The following is a 19,374-nucleotide window of genomic DNA, read 5'->3' as shown; positions in this document are numbered from 1 at the left end:
TACAGGACTTTCTGGGAGGAAAATAATGAGCCATATATTAATGGGTTGTCAAAGGGCACTGTTGGGGCCTGTAGCCACCAATATCCAGCAGTATCCAACAGATGCTCCCACTGGCAGTCATATTATAGAGAGAGTGGGTGCATTCAGTGAGCATCACACACTTCACACCTGTTTCTCCAAGGGTTTTTTCCCCTGGAAGCCCTGTGGCATACAATAACTGCAAACACCCTGGTCTGCTCCCATGGCTGCAAACAAGCATTTATGCTGGCCACCATGCTGCCCTGGCTCCCATCTCCTACCCAGTCTCAGCCTGGGATTGTTTTGATGTCTGTCTTCATGTGCATGACATTTAAGCTTCGTCATAAGCTCAGATGCATTATTAAAATTGCACACTTGGAAGCACACATGCACCTGCTGAGGGAACTGCAACAGGGAACACCATGTTTTCAGCACTCACCCCTGCACTGGGTTTTCCTGTAGTGTCCTCTTTTTCCAGCATTACCTCACTCTGAGCTGTGGCTCTGTGCCCCTGTGTCATTCACTTCCTACACTGACCTGTCTGCTGGTGCCAATAGCTCGTCCTAGCATCTCTGTAATTCCCACACCACATCTAAGGCATCGTGGAAAAGCTGGTTTCTGTCCTGCCACCCACCCATTTTACCAAGCAGAATGACGTGTGCCCTTCTCCAGTCCTTGAGGTCCATGTCCCTCCACTTTGGTCGGCAAAGATGAATTATTCTGGGATGAGGCTGTGCTGTTTTGGCTGCTTCTTAATGCACCTGAGGGTGACTTTGAGCAGGCCCTGTTGACTTGAATAAATCTATCTCATTCTTTCATCTCTTCTTCTGCTTCCTGGTCCCTCCTTTATTTTTTTTTTTTTATGTAGAAGTATCCAGTCACAGTTTATGCATTGCATGCTATTTATGCAGTTCAGCCCATGAAAAATACATGAAGAGTCCCTTGCTCTTTCTCCCCATAGCTTCATAAATCTTGCATTGCTTTCTGCATGGCAGCTTGGCTTCATGGGGTGATGGGGAGCAGCCTCCCTGCTGCTCCTGCCCTGGGGCCACAGCATCCTCTAGGGATTCTGGCATGACAGGCTTGAACCCTTCCAGGTTGGCAGAGGAGAGGTTCAGAGCCCCCTCAGCACCATTTTTATATTACTGGATAGGAAAATAAGTCCAAGTTAGTGTTTAGCTGCCCTAAATGTCTCCAGCACAGCCATCATCTTGCCTTGCAGTTGGTTTCAGTTTTATTGAAAACAAGAGCAATGCAGAGAGTATTACCCTGATCACAGCCCGTTAAGCATTCACAAGGGCTGGTGTTTGCAACTCGAGATGCAGCTGCACATTTATTCAGGGACCAGGCAGAGGCTGTGCAGAAGAACCACCCAAAAAACAAGTCAGCCATGTGCTTAAGGACCCATTTTGAAGGTAAAGCACTTTCTGTCCAGGTAAATTTACTAGCTGGTGCTGACAAAGTGCAAGTGCCTTTTCTCTGAGCTCAGCAGAGGAAAATGATAGGCAAACACTAATTGAGATTTGTTTAAGAACTGCTCCCAAGGCAATCTGAGCACAAAGGCTCATGGAAATTGCCTAATTCCTTAGTTCTCACTTAAGATGGAACACTGTGGAAGGAGTTTGCAGCCAGCTCTGATTTTTAATGGAAGTTTAATCATGTTTGTATCTTCCCCTTAGCAGTCTCTCAGCCTCCACGAAGCTATCAAGGATGCTGTCGATAAGGGCAGATTAACAGCTCTTCCCTCTGTCCTCAGAGCCCCTCTGATTCCTTACAGCATCTGCCACCATCATGGTCCTGCAGGGGACAACCTCAGGCTGAAAAAGGAAACACTGAGTGGGGATTGGCACGTCAATCCAGAGGGATTCTATCCCAGCTGCTGACAACCCCAATTCACTAACCCAACTGACCTTGTGCTCCCTTTAATACAATAAGGCAGCATTCCCCTGCTGTCCCAGCCTATCATGCCTTTCCTGGCCATGGTGTGAGTGTACCACTACCCATCATCTGCCACAGCTCCCTGTCATGTCAGGAGAAACAGTTCCCATTTCTGCACCTCTTCCCTTTGCCCTCTAGCAGTGGACAAGGAGATGGTAGCTGCCCATCACCACCTCCATTAAGACCTTTCCCAGGTCAGTCTTTTTCCCCTTGGCCTTTCCCACCTATGGCTTCTCTCACCTCTTTAGGGCTGGCCCATGTCCCTCTGTGGCATGTAGTTGACCCCAAATCCATGGAGCAGGGGATGTGGTGGTGGGTGCTCCACAATGGTCGTGGGTTTGCTGGGGTCCCTCCCCAAAAAATTCAAAAAAAATCACAACTTGGGAGGAAAAAAAAGAAAATCACAAAAAAGTGGTATTTCTGAGGGATATGTGGTGAGGGACCAATCTGGGGCTTAGCTGGTTTGGCAGGCCCTTTGCCCCAGAAACTAGACTACAAAAGCATTATTTTCCCCCCAAAACAGAGAGAAGTGGGAACAAGGCCAGATGAATTCATGTGGGTCTATGTGTCTTACTCATCCCAAAGGCCTCTCCTTCCCTCAGAGACCACAAGAGTAGCACCACATCTGCGTTTAGGAGAGGAAAAAATTACAGAGAATATATTTTCCTTCCAAGGGGGTAAATCCTGATGCTTTGTGGAAAGCTGAGGGGTCAAGTGTATGTGTGATCCACAACTGGATGTTGCTCTTAGTCAAAGGTTTTTATTTTTATGAAAAAATAGAAAACTTTGTATCTTACACTACAGAAAAACCCATGTACACAAACAAAATGCACAGAGAGCATCTGAAGAGGGGGAGGGGGAGGAATAAATACAGCAATGCTACAGTCTCCTATGAGTTAAAACACTGATGCCAAGGAGCTGAGACAGATGCTGCAGCTCTGACAGTGCTGGATGCACCAGCTCCTGCTCTACCTGCTCTAAGGAATTACAATAAACGTTTGGCAGCTAAGTGTTAACCTTAAGACTGCTACTGATGTATTCTACATCTGCCTTAACATCTAATTTCAAGTCCACAGCAGTCCAAGGAGTTACAATTTCTTGAGCACTGGGACTTTCTACAATATGTTCAACACTGTATAGACAGAAAAAAAATCTTAATTTTTTATCCTTCTCACTATTAACATATAGGAGGAATAAATAAAAATTTAAACTTATTTTTCCCCCTTTTATATCAGTCTTCCTTTTTAATACTCAAGTAGTTTTTCCAAGTGGTAGCTACACAATGCAAGGGTGTCAGCATACACAAGCCATTCCTGGGGACACTTCCTTCTCCCAAAATGAAAAACTGTATCAAAAAAAGTCTTTCCACCTTTTGGATCCTTTGAAATACCTCCAAGTTATGACCAAAATACACTGGAAAATCAGAATCTGCTGGCTCAGCTGCAGCAGTAGCGAGGTGGAAAAGCAAAGTGCTTGGACTTACCATGGGCAGGAAATTCACCTACAGCCCTTTCCAAGAACATAACCTGCCAAAAAAGTTGCTGTCCTCTTGTTCTGCCACACTCCAACTTACATAATCATGCCCAACACACAAAGTACTTGCAGTTATTGGATGGGAACTGAAAACCTCCTTTGTCTCTGGAATTTCCTCATGGACACAGAAGCTGTAACCTTTGGACCCTACACATTAAAACAATGTTTAAATGTTAGCCCCGAGACAAAGTCTATTAATACAGAGATCTGTAGCAAGAACAGCTCTTGAAATAGATAGAAAAGGTTATTTATTTATTTATTGCAGGAAGCGAGAAGAGGTGCCCTATTTACAAATGCAGTCTGGCTTAAGAACAGTTTTGTTTTCCACTGGTTTATAATTTTGAAGGTTACTCCAGCATCTGGTAGGTATCCCAGCAATACAAATGATGAAAACGGGATTTTGCTTTTAAGAGCCCAGGGAAAAAAAAAAAGACCGAGTTCAACTCCTCCCACAGAGCCAAGAGGAAAGGAATGAGTGGAGATGATGGGCAGAGAGTGCTACATATTTGCTAATAGCATCTCAGTGCAGCCAATGGGTGCAGGCAATAGAATGATTCCTCCCGGTGAAATGAGTTGTTCCTGTCTTCCTACATGTTATTTTCCCAAGCATTGGAGACAGGGAGGCACAAATAATCTGAAGACTGTTCTGCCGACAGCTCTAATAATCTTATTTATTATTTGACAAATCTCTTTTCCGTGCAGAAATTGTTATGTCTTGATGCCCTCTTCCTCTTTTGTGGTCCGGTGGCTGCCAGAATGAAACAACAGGATGAGAAATGACACTATCAAGATTTGTTAGACCTCGCTGTGGCTCCTTTCCCTCCTTTTTCTCCTGATTCCTGAGGAACTCAGCAGTCACCTGCAGAGAAGGAGGGGGCCATTTCAGAACAGGCAAATATTGCCTGAAGAAGCCTTGCTGTAAGAAAACAAAGTCCTCCTGCTACGAAAAAAACCCACTCCGTCTCTTCTCCTAGATGCCCCCTTTCTGTAAAAAAAATAATTCTGTGTATCAAATCTCATCCAAAGGCTGGGGGGGAAATGGAAGAAAGACTTTGAAACAGCTTCAGGTGCCTTGCAAAACCTGTTTCTGCAAGACATGAAGGACACAGGCCTCCTTTTGGCTGTTTGAGCTCTTTGGGCTCAGCTCTGCAGCACTGGGGATGAAGGGAGCTACAACAACTTCATATATTGATGTTATTGCTAAGGAAGGATGCCACAGGAAGCAAATAACTCTAAGAAAGCAATACATTTACAGAAACAACAAACCCTTGCAATCCACTGAGCTGTTTTAAAATCCTTGCCTAAGCCTTCACAAAATAAAAGCCCAACATATGAATACCAAATTAACTGTTAATCCTAGGTACAATAAAAATTAACTGTTTAATCCTAGGTACAATAAAAAGAGGAGGACAACCCCAAAATATTTATTGGTGTGATTCCCAGGGGACTGGGTTGCCCTCAGGTCCCTCTGAAAATACCAGCCACGGGCTTTAATGGGTACAGTGAACCCCAGATACAACCGAGTCCTGATTGATCCGAGCTGCATTAGCCCCTGACCAATGGCACCTCCTTGCCCTTGGGATGCTATTGCTGTGACCATGTTGGGCTGCTCTGCTCTTCCCTCCCCTCTGTGCTCTGTCACAAAGTGGCCAGGTCCACAGCAAACCTAGAAAGCCAAGGGACAGCCTGTGACAGTACAGTTCCAAAAATAATCCCACTCCCGCCACTGTGGGATAAATACTACAAAATCTCCACGCTGGATGGCCACAGGCTCGTTTCCACACTGTGCCCCAGGACTTAACCCACAGCATCAGAAAAGGAACAACAGAATCCCTTCCTTCCAGCTAAAACCACCTCACGCTTTCTTCTCCTGGGCTCTGGGAACAGAGGCAATGGCTGCACTGGGTGATGGCTACTGGGGCTAAAGCTCCTGTGCAGAGGCAATCCCATATGCTATCTTTGGCCAGGATACAGAAAAATCGATGCCACGTTGTTGCTGGAGGCCATCAAGAATCAGATGTTTTACTTCTCCTCTTCTGGATGTCCTCAACACATGGTGTAAAGGAAGAGGAGGGCAACATCTTTATTTAAGCAAACTCCTTCTATCTCATATACATAATCAAAACTCCTGAAGGCTTTATGTGTCGATCAAACCAAACTGCAGCAAAAATACAAAGCATAGGGGTAACACAAAAGGGAGGCTGAGTAAAAGATGGAGGAAAGAAGGAACAAACCAAGGAATGAGCCCAAATCTTGTACCTGATGTGTAGCAAACTGTACAGTATATACATCTTCATCACGTATTATCCTCCCCAAAGAGCAAATAAAAAGAACTTGGTAACACAGAAGGAGGAAAACAAAATATACACCCTGTATTGTATTTGCCATGGAGCAAGCGACATGTTTATATGCTAGTCTCTATAACTTAATGCTGTGTAACAGCATTGTTTTTTCTTTTCTTTAAATTTACAAAACAAAATATCTATCGAGAAATAATCTAATCATATTGCTCTTCAATACACTTCTGTAGACAAGTAGGACTCGAAGTTATACTTCAGCAGACTGCAGCTATTGGGAGTCCATGAATGGCCACAAAAATCCTCCATTCAAGTCAGTCCTTGGAAGCATTACCATGTGTTGCTGTAATTCAATATATAAAGGTGCTATATATATATATGTACCTCCCATGAACAGAAAACACGTGGTGGAAGGCTTGTCATCACCGCTGAAGCTTAAGAGACTGGTTAACCTCACATACAGCAGATTCGTTTCCACGTTCCATGCATCTTACATTGACTTCATGAAAATGAGGACACAAATAGGAAGAAAAGCAAAACTTTAGTCAAACACTGCTTTAGAAATGCTGCAGCAGAGGCCAATGTCCTTCAGTTATAGAAAGCACCGAATTTCCCTTTTTATCTTTTCTTGGTTTTTTTTTTTTAGTCAAAATAAATCTCAGGGCAAGAGTACAAAGTGCAGGACCGACCCACTTGAGGAAGCAACTTTAAAAACCGTGTTACAACGGCACCATCCCATTCACCAACTGGACCTTCATCTCTTGAAGGCTGTTCATTATCTTCTTCTGGTGACCAACAAGTGTCACTCCCAGACGTCTCAAATCCCTGTGGGAGAAAGCAGACGTTGGTTCCATGGACCTCTTAGGCACATGTCGCCGCGCACACCACGCGCCGCATGCGCTGCTGCTGCCAGTGCCTACCTGTTATCACTGGCAGCTCCCAGAACCAAGTTTAGTTGGCAGGTTTTATTTTCCCCATTTGTAATACTTTTCTCTTTTTTTTATGGCTGACAGCATCTCAGAGAGGTGATGTGATTTGAATGAAATCACCTCGCTGGCCAAGGAGAAAAGCCAGACGGCAAAGTGTCAGCATTATCTTTGGCCAAGGATTCTGCTAGGCGTGAAAAGTCCTATTTCCAAGAGAAAAGTCATGTAAGAAAGCCCATGTTGCTGTTTCCTCTTCTCATGGGAGAGGCTGGTATTTGATCTTGGATATGAGCAGTGAGGAGTGAGGTCAATCCGTGCTTTCTTCCTCTTCAGATGAGGGAAAGCCAAAGAAACACAAAGATGGCAAAAGACTCGAGCATGGCCACCATCCTGATGACTCCTTAAGGTCAACAAGAATTAGCAAAGCAGCTCCCCTTTGGGTCTTTGCAAATCTTCCCATAAGCCCACATTTGGTTTTGCTCTGGGGAGGTGAATTCTAGAAGCCAAGGGCATTTGTATTGATTCTGCCTACTGGGCTACCATTACAGGAAAGCTGTAAAATAAGACAGTTAATGAAAAATGCAGGATCAAGAGGAAAGATTGTTTGTCATCGGCTCCACCCCCAAAATTCAGGTGTATAGGTGAAGGTAATCACTTTCATGTGATTCACGTGAATGGCATAGGAGAGGCACCTCCAGGGTACAATTTATCCCATCCAAAGACAGGAGTGGGAAAAATCATCTCCTGAAAATACCACAGCAGGACCTTGGGCTATCGCATTCAATGACCCCTCTAAAGCCAGGCAAGGCCATCAGTTATGGCAGAGTGTAATTGCAGAGATTTCCTACTGTGTGCAAAAGTGTTAACAAAGAAATTGTAGGAATGAAAGCTCAGCAGAAATATCAAGACAGTTGCATATATATTTCCAGCACAAGACACAGAAGCTGTTAGAGAAGCAGGTTGATTGTAAGAGATGTGGTGTTCTGTCTGAAGACTTCCACTAAAAAAATATCAGTCCCTCACTTTCTACCTCCAGACTGGAGTGAATTAAGGATGTTTCTAAGTTGTACCTTATGGTCCTGCCGATACACTTGTGAATCCCCAAGCTGTTGACACCCTGTGTGCAAGTCCTTTAGGAGAAAGTTCTCCACCAAAAGCCACTGAGATGTGACCTTGAACAAGCATCTGCTTTTTGGAAACCAGGCTGCCGCATTAGTGCAAAGGCTGGGAATCCCCAGCGACACGTGGGAGCCCAACCATCACCTGAGACATAACTGCAAACCTACAGTTCACAGCGGGGCTGTGTGCTGGACTGCAGGTGAGCACCTGCAAGGAACACCAAAACATTTTCACACCACCTACCCATGGGGGTGTGCCTCTCTCAGCAGCTGGACAGAAACGCCTGTGCAAGTACAACCAACCACCCATGTCCACAGATTACACAGATGAACGCTGCTTTGAATAAAAAGCAGTCTTGAGTGAAGGCTAATACATTAACACATAAACTAGTTGAAGCCAAAAGCTACATCAGTACTTCTCCAAGGACTGTCATGTTTTCTGCCTTTTGATTTCAAAAATATCAGGTTTTGTGCTTCGGGCAAAACACATAATTTCATTACTGTACCCTTTTTCAGCAACGCTTCTTGATGATGCAAAGGGAAATCATAACATAAGGGGCACAGAGCAAAGGAGGTCAATAAGACACATCGGCAGTGCTCCTTACCTGGCAGAGAAAAGGTTGCAGCACCTGCAAAAGGTGTCTGCCTTCTCAGGGGGACATGCTTTCATTTCTGCCTCCACTGAATTGTGAAACTAGTTCAGCAAGCCATCTTAATAATGAAGGAAAATGAAGTAATGCTATTGTTACATGCAATTTATTTTATGTACACAGCACAGTAGGAAGTTCACACCAGAGATCAAAAAAAAAAAGAAACCAAAACAAAACCAAAACAAACCAACCCCCAAAACCAACACAGTATAGGACCTGATTTTTAAAAGAGACAACATCCATCTTCCCCCTGCTGAGTCCTGCTCTGCTGGCACTTTTTGAAAAATCAGCTTTTTTTTTTCCCAGGTATCTAAAGTGCAAGCTGAGCTCTTTTGAAAATCCAGTACCACATATTTCACAGATGTATAATTTCTGACACTCTCGCATGTTATGCCGGAAAAAAACAGCCTGAAACTCTGAGAAAAGCATGCATTTCTTGGCCTTTCACACACAGCCCCATCAGTCCAATAAGCCCCCCACCCAGTTCACTACACATCCTTTTTTTCCCCCCCATACAGTATCCCCTTAATATCCTTGAGGAGTGTCTCATTGATTTAAAAGAGAGAAAGAAGAAAAAAGAGTTTCTGTTTTCAATACATTAACTGCTCACCAGGGGATCCAGTCCAGTTTTTTATTTTTTTTTTGAATATCAAATTCTCTCAAATGTGAAGCCACCAGCCAAAAGCATGGGGGACCCCTCAGAAAGGGGAAAAACACTACAGTGGGGTCTTTCACCTCAGCAAAGATTAACCAGAAGACACAGCTCCTGAACCAGATGCTCGCCAAGTATAAAAATCAGCAGCTTTATTCAAAAGCCACCCTGCACAAAGCAAGGGCAACAACAAAACATTCTAAAAACTGCCTAGAGAATGTAGGAGCTTTAATGCTCAAGATGCTTCAAGGGTGACTTACAGCACGTTGTGTGCTCCCATGCATCCAGTGCTGAAGGACTTAGAGCGGTGTAAGGCAGAAGACAATTTTGAACAGAACTGGGTGCACAAACCAGCTGGTTTGGGGAACAAAAAAACCCCAACAACTTCTGTGCCAAAGGGCTGCAAAAACAATAGCCTTTAAGCTCCAGTCTGGAGTTGCCTGGTTCATATTACTGCAGCCAAGTGGAAATTTCACTGGGCTCAGCTCTGCAGAGGAGACATGTGCAGACATCCTTCTTTTTACAATAAAAATGCACTTTCCCTGCAGGAAAAGGCAGAACCGAGACCCGTGGGCAAACAACACCTGCGATCAGGATCCAGGCTGCTCCTTGCTGTGGAAGTGACCTGACCCCTGGTGTTGGGTTTTGTGTGTGCCTCTGCAGTGGAGATCCATGCACCCATGTGCTGGGTGGTCTCCCTGCTCCAAAACACTCGGCCTCCCCAGACAGGAGACAACTTTTATTCCCATTTTAGGGAGGAAAGTTAATCTTTTCACTTCTTCCATTCATGTAGGGCTGGAAATGAAAGCAGGCAGGAATTTGAATCACTTGTCAACAAGGTATTAAAAGGCTTACCTAAGATGACCAAAAAGCCAAGGAAATAAAGGGGAAAACTGGTGTCAGCTCATCCCAAGCAGCCTGTACACAGCTGCATGCGAGCTGCTCTCTTACCACTGCCTTGCACCGAAGCCCAGCTGCAACATGCCAGTGACAACACAGTGTGCCCTTCCCTGCAACAGCCTCCATTTGCAAGGGTTGAATTCACAGTCTCCATGTTGTAAGAAATAGATTTAAAACATTTTATTTACAAATAGAACTACTTATACACCATGGACCAGTTTGCCAAACACAGTGTAGACTAGGACTGGATTGCCACATAAAATACAACCCCCTCACCAGCCGGTTTAGTCATGCAAGCAAAAGGGCCACAGTCCTGAAAGATCTCCGTGGTCAGCAGCCGTCAGCCTACCACAGATATTTTGTATTCCATCTCCCATCCAGGGCAGGTCTCACCACTCTTCTGCACGTGGTGTAACTACGGTTGCCCATGCAGGCTGGGACTACTCATGGAGTTAGTTAGTTGTCAGTTTGAATGAGGGGAAACAAGAAGAACCTCAAAGACCTTCAGACGATGCTAAAGAGAGAGGAATCTGCTTGCTAGGGACATTTGCATGAAATGAGGACTTAAAAAAATTTTGTTTTAAGAGTTCATCTGCTCTTACTCGTAATTCCCATTCTACTTGATTACAAGATGAGAATTTGTTCAGAAGCAGACACATCACAATCCCAGGACTGAGATTTCAGGTTAAGAATAAGAATCTAGAGCAGGTGAACTCTTAAATGTTCTTCATCCAGTATAACTTTTAATAAATAATTTATTTTATTTTAGAAGAAAAATATATACAATGCAAAGCAACACAACACATATTATTACAAATATTCAGAGCTCTTCATCTAATAACAAACAACAGGGTGTCCTGAGATTCAGTGAGTACAGATCTTTCAAAAGGTGAAAATATGTAGTCCACATGGTTAGTAATTGGTCCAGTCAAGGGTCAGACTGAACCTCATGTCATGGATCTATCTATTCTTGAGTATTGTCCTGGTAAAGTTATTCTTGCAGTGGATTGAAAGAGCTCCAGACACACTCAAAGTCACTAGGTGGTCCACAAGTTTAAAGAGCAGGTCTGGTCCACTGGAAAGGTTCCCTTCAAGTCTGATATCCAGTTGGAAAGAGAGGGTGGAGGGTGAGGCTCCACTTTTCACAAGGTGATTCATCCCTTTGCAAGAATTAGAGCTAAATGTAGAAATCACTCTTTGTTTGAACACATACATTTTCAGGTCTTTGCTTAAGTAGGCAGAGCTTAGGACTTGGGGTGATATTCATCGATCTTAGATTTTTAATCTTTTGCTTTCAGAAATTTGTCACTAATTTGAAATTTCATAAATTTCAGGAATTGTAACTAATCTCTTTTCTGGGATAAATGCATCAAGCTATCAGTTTGAAAGAATCAGAATGGTAAACAGGATTTTGCTTTTCATGCCAGGGGAGGGAGGTTTTAAAATAAAAATGCTGAACATCAACTATCTCAACCAGGTCCTGTAAAGAAGCCACAAGCTGGGCACCCACAATTACCAGTCCTATCAGTGTTATGGCCAACTCCTCCTACAGCACTAGTAGGTTTTTTTTTTTTCAGTAGATTTTAGAAATTCTTTACATTTATCATATGTTTTTTTTCCTGCTTTTTCTGGCAGCAGTTATCCACCTAATTTTTACATCTGTCTCCTCCACAGTTTAATTTAGTAAAGATAATTTTGGGTGGTATTTGAAGGCAACCTCTTAAATTGTAAAGACTGTTTTACTGATGTCATTTGGGGAAAGCAAGCTACTTTCACATGTTCAGATCATCTTTTCACCCGATCCCCCCAAGTCCCAGCTCTGGAATATATAGAACAGTTGCCTCTATTAAAAATGACAAGGAACATTTAACCTGAATTCTCCTTTGTAGAGTACAAAATGTTTTGTTCCTCCCTTTTACAGGGAGAAAAAAAATTATAACCTCCAGAAAAGCAACCCCTATATCAACCTTTAAAGAACTTTGCTTGTTCTGGTGTTTATTTTCTGGAAAACCCATGAGAGTCTCAGCTGAGCCAACCAGAAGCCATTTTTCTCCCTTACTTTATTTTTTAAGGGCACTCTGACAGTTTACATCAGCCTGAGTTCAGGACTTCAATACATGACACTTTTCCTCTTAAGCTGTTACGATGGTTTCTCTTTTTTCAACAGCTGAGAATCTGCTGGTTTTTCTTTTTTTACTGTTTCTGAGATGAATGAGAGAAGTTTTGATTTGGATGGGTACTTGGCCTTTTGATTAATTTTCCACAGGTTTTTCAAAAATAGACCTCAGTGGGGTCAAGCCTTCTTGCCAAGCCACCTGTGCAAAGCAAAGGTGTGGGGGCTGACAGAGAAGAACCAAGCAGGCATCTCTGCAAGAATCTCTGTCCACAGGCAGCTGGGGTGAGGAAGGGGAATTTATTTGCTGACATGGATAACCAGCTGGAATAGGTTTCAACATTTTTTTCAGCTTCAACTGAAATGGAAGATGGACCCATGAAATGTCTCCTTCCAGTTTAAAAAAGCAAACCCAAAAGCTCCCCCAGGCTGCCAGGCATCAGCTCCTTTGCACTGCTCTGCTGTTCTAAAAGCCCAGAAGACAGCTGAAGCTGGGCAGCTCAGACATCTTGTCTCCACTGGGACCAGCAGGATGACATTTGTGCCACAGAGGACATCCTGGGACCTGGTATGGGGGCCTTTGAGGAGGTTTGCAGCTGGTGAGAGTCAGAGCATCTCTGGCAGCTATAACCTTATTTAAAGACTTTCAAACCAACTTGCCTTTCTGGCTAGAACTGTGCAGGTAATGGGTTTCTTGATTCATTGCCAAGGAGAAAAAACATTTTAAAGCACTTTTTGCATCACCTGAAAAGGTTTTGCGGGACATTTTTGAAATTTCTGGAATGCCAAAGAGTAAACATAGGGAAATAATTAAATTTTAAAGTCAAATTAAGGATCTTACTTCATAATCTGAAATGCTGTGCTTTAGGAGTTTGGAGGTTGGGAATGTTTTTGTCAGCAGAATGAGATGCTAAGACGGTGTAGGAGGGATAGTAAGATTGTGTAAAGTTACACAAATAAGTAAACTATCTAATTTGCTGTTGAAAACACCCACTAATTTGGTTTTCAAGTCAACATGTTCTGTGACCCAAACAAAAGCATTTTACTTCTGAGCATTTTGTGTAGAGCTCTTGAAACCGCAGAAAATTCTAAAGAGGAACAAGCTAAAAGCCTAATTTTCTTCTTTGTTATGAGTAATTAAGCCAAACAAGCAATAAATCTGTGATGGATTTTAGACAAACCTGCATTTTCTACCAGAAGTTGCTCTGGTTATCAGATTGGGGCAGTACTGTGGAGGGGAATGCTCCAGTGTTTTCCTTTTCTCATAAATTCCTGCTTCATCCTATTCTCCTTCTTCCCACTCAGCCTCTGGCTGGCTATTCCTGCTGTGTGGACTCTGACCAGCCTGGAGATGGGTGCCCTCTTCCTTGGTCAGTGTTTGTAGATTATCAGTCTAAAAACTGTGGAGTCCTCAAAAGCCCAAGTAACATGACACATAACTGCAGGACAAGGCTGGGAAACAACCTGTAAGGGTCTCAGGAGCTCAAAGGAGGATGATCTAGGTAAGAATCCATGCACCCTGATTTCCCAGACAGTTGCTGGAGAGGACTTCATCCCTACCTAGCTCAGGGTTTTCACGTGAATGGTTGAAAAGACACTGGATGAGTCCAGGTGTAAGGGGCAAACATTGATGGTGTGAGTGGAGCAAATAAAATCAGAGTGAGAGCAGATATGCTCCTACACTCCCCTCCACCTATGTAATGGAAAACTGAACTCCATGGAGATGTCACCGACCTGCATCACACCCCTGTGCTGTACGGTGAGCTCCACAGCAGACACTTGGCAGACAGGAGGAAATGATGCAGTTCTGTGGAGTGGGGGGACTTTTCTTGGTTTATTCTTAATCCTCAGAAGCAATTCTGTATGTGCAGTGGCAATCTGCATGTGGTCAGTGGAGACACAACCTTCTCCAAAGCAGCAGAGTACAATTCTTCCCATTCTGCCTTAATGCCTGCAGTGAACTAAGCTCGAATTAACCCAGCTAGAAAGGCAGGCTTTGAGGCGAGCTGGAGACAGCGCAGGCAGCAGCAGGAAAGTACTGAGACAATTACACAAGCAAGGCAGGCAATTAAAGGAGGAGCATAGCAAATTAGCAGCCCTGAGGCATTTACCAAGTCATTTTGTTGCCTCTACTGCAGTCACACCCACGTGCAAAAACCACAGGCACATTCAGAAGAAAGGGTGTCATTCAGGAAGCCTGTCCTCCAGAGCTGTGGGTTGCTGATGCTCTTGCATTGGCATCAGCTCTTATCTATTTCTGTTAATGCTGAATTCCATTTCCACACCTTACTGGGCTTCACTGTTCACTTGGTTATACCCAGACCAGCCGTGAAACCAGCTCATCATCTGCTGTGAAGCCAGGATGTCTCAGCAGGGACTCCAGCACCTATAGGTTTACTAGTAGGGTAGAGGGTTTATTTTGTTGGTAACCCCAAATAATCAACTGCCATTGTGTCAAGAGGGTGGCCTGGCAACCACAGAAACTCATGCATTAATTTCTGTGAGTAAAGGAGACAAAGTTCTGGCTGCCAATGTAGTGATTGTAAATTTTAGTCTTGCCTGCACTTGTCAATAGAGATGCTATAAGGGAAACTGCTGACTGCAAGCACAGGATAACATTTTCCCTTTCTGCAGCCTCATCCTCGCATATTTTTGAATGGTTTGTCTTTCTCCTCCCTCCACCCGTTGTAATTCTGAGAAATGAGGTGAAAATGATCTGGACACTACTCACTCTAGGGTCACCTGAGCCACTGCATCCATTGAACTGTATCCATTTTCCATGAAGATCTCTGTGTATCGGCCCATTTTGATGGCTTCCAGCCACTCACCCACGGACCTGTAGGCACCACTCCCCACTGGACTGTGCTCTACCAACAGATTTGACACCCTAAAGATAAGCAAAAACAAAGAAGCAAACAGAATCAGCATTGAGACATACACAACAGGACTCAAGTTGCTTGCACTTTTTTTTATGGTAAAGATGATTCTTCCACTTTCAGCGATTGCTGCAGCCCAAATCCTTCTAACAGGCTTGATAAGCAACGTGTCAAACACAGCACTTCACCTGCAACCTTACCCATTCTTGAGTTAGCTCCTGCCATTTCAGGTCCTCTCCACACGCAGAAAGAGGAGGAGAGGAGTGGCATCCATCCCAGTTACTCCCGGCTGTCACTGTCGCACACAAAATGATTTACACAGACACCGCTCGATGTGTGGCAGAGGAAGAAGAAGCTTTATTCTGTCGTTTCAGTATTTATAGATTCTCGACAACAAGCAGGGATTTGGATAGTTAGGTCACTTTCCTAACCATACTGGTCGTAAGAAACGTCCATCAAAAGATGTATCTTTAATGGAACGTATAATCATCTATGTTTGTAGTTACTTTCCTGGGAAAGTGTTTAGAAACTATGAAAACAATGTCAGAAAGCTTGATTTTCAGGGTGACACCTGGCCACAAACAGGCTCCCCCAGTCACTCCTGCTTCAAAGCCTTGGCTTTGATGACTCCTGCTTTGCTCTCTTCCTCCCCCTTTAAAGCTCATAATTAACTTAAGGCGGCGCAGAGGCTGGAAGCTGAAGCCCAGATGCCATTTCCCAGCAGTGGCCATCAGTGGCAGGCAGCTGTTAACAGCCCAGGGAGCATCAGCAGTCCGGGGCTGCTCCTGCAGGGTTTCGGATGCCGGCAGCATCCCAGGAGCCTGCAGAGAGCAGCACTGCTCCAGCCACGCTCCAGCCCTGCCAGCAGAGGTACACTCCTGCTCCTGCACCCTCGCTCCAGCCCCGGCCATCGCTCCCTGCCCAGCTGTGGCACGCAGGAAGAAGGGATTCAGGCGGATAATAACCATCCACCGCGGCTGGAGCACCCGTGTGGTACCCGGCAGGGGCAGCACCCACCGCCTCGCTAAGGATGTGCGGGGAGAAAAGAGGGCTTGTCCAAGGTCAGCCGGGGAAGAAAGCAGGTCTGTTCCCTGCTTTGTAAAACGGGGCACACAACTAACACAAGCCCTGCGAAAAGATTATTACCTGCAGGTGAAAAAAATACCCCGTTTTCTGGGTGAGCCTCTGATGGTGGCTATTACACTTAAAAGACTTTCAACTGGAAGGAGAGCTGGGATATTATATTATTATAGCACTTCAGGAATCTTCATATATTTTATGAGCACATTAGTATTATTTGTTTATTTAATACCGATGCTGAAGGGTCTAATAAAATGTGAACACTTGCAGTACCAAGAACATAATGGCTTCCCATAACATTTTATACACATGAGAAATTCAAAACTCCTAAGTAATCATAATGAGAAGTGGATTTTCATCACTAATGTCAGGAGGTACCTAGTGATATCATAGCACATGCTGTAATGTAGAGAGTGACTTCCTCCCTTATTTGCATTAATGAGAATTTCCATAAAAAACACATTACATATATAAAAAAAATCCTTTACAGCTGCTCTATATTGAAATTATGATTCATTTGGAATTACTATGGTCTGAGCACAGCAATCTATGAGAACAGAAACACAGCTCCAAAGCCTGACTGTTCAGGTGCTCTATCTATATCAAAAATATCCACACCAGCTCTGAAAAGGAGAGGTTTGGAATTGCATGGACTCATTCATGGAATAAAACATCAGCAAAGTGCTTAGCAGCTCAAGGAAGTGGTTTCCTGCCTATTTTCCTATCTGACATAAGAGTTTGGTATAAAAGAGTGCAGGAAACACCACTTAACAGGCCTGGAAAATAACTATTCTGAGTTGAAAATAAAAGAGAACCTCACATATTTTATGCTGTCATAAACCTTTTCCTGCAGGTTTGCTGGCACTGATGTTACATCTAATTGCTAACAAGAATAATTTCTTCTTCAGATGGTAAATGGTACATGTAAAATTGCCCAAGGAATCAGATCTATCTCATATTTAAAAACACTAACAGAATTTTCAGGTTCTTCTCTTTCAGTGCACAAAATGCCAAGCGCAGGGACCCCCCAGAGATGTCCAGTTGCAGCAGGGGAGATGTGCCACCTGCAGCTGTGCAAGGCTCACTTGGAAGGTGTGGGGACAAATGACAATAAACTCACAGCAGTATACCTGTTTTGGCCCATAGCACCAGTCTAACCTAATCTTGTCTCCCTCATTCCTGCTTAAAGAAAATGACATATCTTTTTTTGTCCCTCCTCTGAGGATAAACTTTTCTGAAGGGCCTTTTCTACTGTTAATCTGGGGAATTCCACTGCCATCAGTGAAGCAGCAATAATATACATACATATATACATATATACATATATATATATATATATATAAAACTTCTTTTCCACCTTGGGAGGGACTGCATGATTAGCAACACTGATGGCTCAGATGTAAATGTGTGCTTACAGTGAAAATAGAAAAAGCCTCTCCAAGACTATTTAGCTCTTTCTCCCTGAGTGCAGCTTTATTTCTTGATTGTGTTTACCTTGTAGCTATTCAGATTTATGTTTAAATAGAAACTGGCTGTTCTATTCACTTAATGGGGTCTTAGCAAAGGGTTTGTGTACAGCACCTTGGGAACCAGATACCTCCTCTTGCAATTACCAAGACTCTCACAACTTATGGTGGCTAGCATGCCTGGGAATAGTTGTGGAAGGATGTACCTGGACATCCACGAGCTCTGCACATCCTAAGAGTTTACCCAAGAGACACTTTTTGTTTGTATTACCAAGATAAAGTCAACAGGCAGGTAATTGGAGCAGTGTTTACTATCTGCCTCATGCACTCAAGTCTTGCCTTCCCTCACCTTGCAGTAGAGCACAGGTAGTTTTGTCACAGACAAAGTATTGCCAAAACTCCTGTTTCTGAATGACAGACCACGGTAATTTTCTCTGTGGTGGCAGCACTACATTTAGAGTGAGTGAATTGCTCACCTGGCTGCCAACTGCAACAGAAAAAGTTGATATGAGTCAACTCCCCTGGACATAACAAAGCTGAAGGAACATTCACCCAAGAACACACGCAGGCTAAACAACCAGAGGGAATCCAGCCCTAGGGGTGGGTATTCAGAGAGGGAGCTTGCTCTGAGAAGTGGTTCTGGGCTGAGTCTGTACCTGCTTGATGCATTAACCAACGTCTTCAAGCTGCTCGGGTTACGGATGAGCTTGTCCAACATGCTGACAATTTCGTCAAACTTGGGCCTGCTGTTGCGGTCTTTCTGCCAGCAGTCGAGCATTAGTTGGTAGAGAGCAGCAGGGCAGTCCATGGGACTTGGCAGGCGATAGCCTTCCTCCACGGCTTTAATCACCTACAGGACACAAAACACAAGGCTTTTCTTCCCCTCAGCTTTTTCCCAAATGCAAACTGACTTTAACACACGACTCTGGGATCAGCAATATGCTCACAAAAAAATCCTGCCACCCCCCAACTCTGCACACGAGAGGCAAGCTCAGTAAGCCCCTTTATCTTTCATATTATTTATGGGATGGGTTGAATAACTTTATTTTTAGTCATTGTAAAATGAATCTAGAAAGCCAAGGCACTGCTGCAACCAGGGGGCCAGATTGCCTGGTTGCACTTGTTCAAAGCTCAGTTGTGGTCTCTACGTTATATACCAGGAAACTCCTGGAGCCTGTGCTAAATCCATGAAAAAGAGCCTACAGGGCTTTCTGGCATCTTCTTGGAGTGCAGTGATTTTGTTTATTCAGATGTTGGCTTCTTTTTAAATGAAAAGGCATGTGCTAGACCACAAATTTGTATTACAGTAATAAAAGTCTGACTGTATTTCAAAAGAGACTTTGAATGCTAATTGATGGATGGATTCAAGGCAGAGGCAGAACAACCATCTCATATATCATTCAATACTGTCTGGGTCTAGTAGTTTCTTAGTGTGGCCACATTTCTGCCAGGAATTTAAAATGTCAGTCCAAGAGTATGCAAATTAAAACCAGGGGAGTTGTTGCACTGATTTCAAATACAAACCATCTATGGTTTTATATCTAAAACAAGTGGTATGCATATGTGTTGCCTGCCCTCTTGAAAGGCAGAAATGAATAAATGAGGGCAGAATTGCAGAAGGCAACTTGCTTTCCCCAGTTTGGGGCAGATTTGTGGCAGGGCTTTAAGCCCAGCAGTTCCCATTTTGAACCACTACAATTTTCAGCAGAATACGGCTCATGTTTCAAGCCACAAGGTTCTGTGTCTGTGCCAAGGGAGTCATGGTAGCCCATCTTCACACCCTCCCAAGTTTCCTTGATGAAAAGGA

General features: G+C 43.8%; 1 protein-coding gene across 11 annotated transcripts in view; it reads right to left on the bottom strand.

Moving 5' to 3' along the window:
* Positions 1 to 2,700: 2,700 nt before the first annotated feature.
* The window catches only part of EPHA5 (EPH receptor A5), a 194,097-nt gene continuing 177,423 nt past the window's right edge, over positions 2,701 to 19,374 (bottom strand). For 5 of the 11 annotated variants that reach the window (XM_019006391.2, XM_019006387.2, XM_019006389.2 and 2 more), the window contains 3 exons: positions 18,224 to 18,417; positions 14,877 to 15,032; positions 2,701 to 6,611 (listed from right to left, as the gene is read on the bottom strand). In XM_019006391.2, the coding sequence (XP_018861936.1) occupies positions 6,506 to 6,611; positions 14,877 to 15,032; positions 18,224 to 18,417 (456 nt within the window). In that variant the 3' untranslated portion in view covers positions 2,701 to 6,505. Of the gene's footprint in view, positions 6,612 to 8,570; positions 11,210 to 14,876; positions 15,033 to 18,223; positions 18,418 to 19,374 lie in introns of those variants that run through there. The other 6 variants (XM_015624693.3, XM_015624695.3, XM_015624694.3 and 3 more) reach the window with 2 other exon arrangements.

Source organism: Parus major, chromosome 4 (assembly GCF_001522545.3).
Source record: "Parus major isolate Abel chromosome 4, Parus_major1.1, whole genome shotgun sequence".
Taxonomy (NCBI): Eukaryota; Metazoa; Chordata; class Aves; order Passeriformes; family Paridae; genus Parus; species Parus major.
Note: the sequence above shows the minus strand (reverse complement) of the source record. Positions and strands in the feature narration are given on the sequence as shown.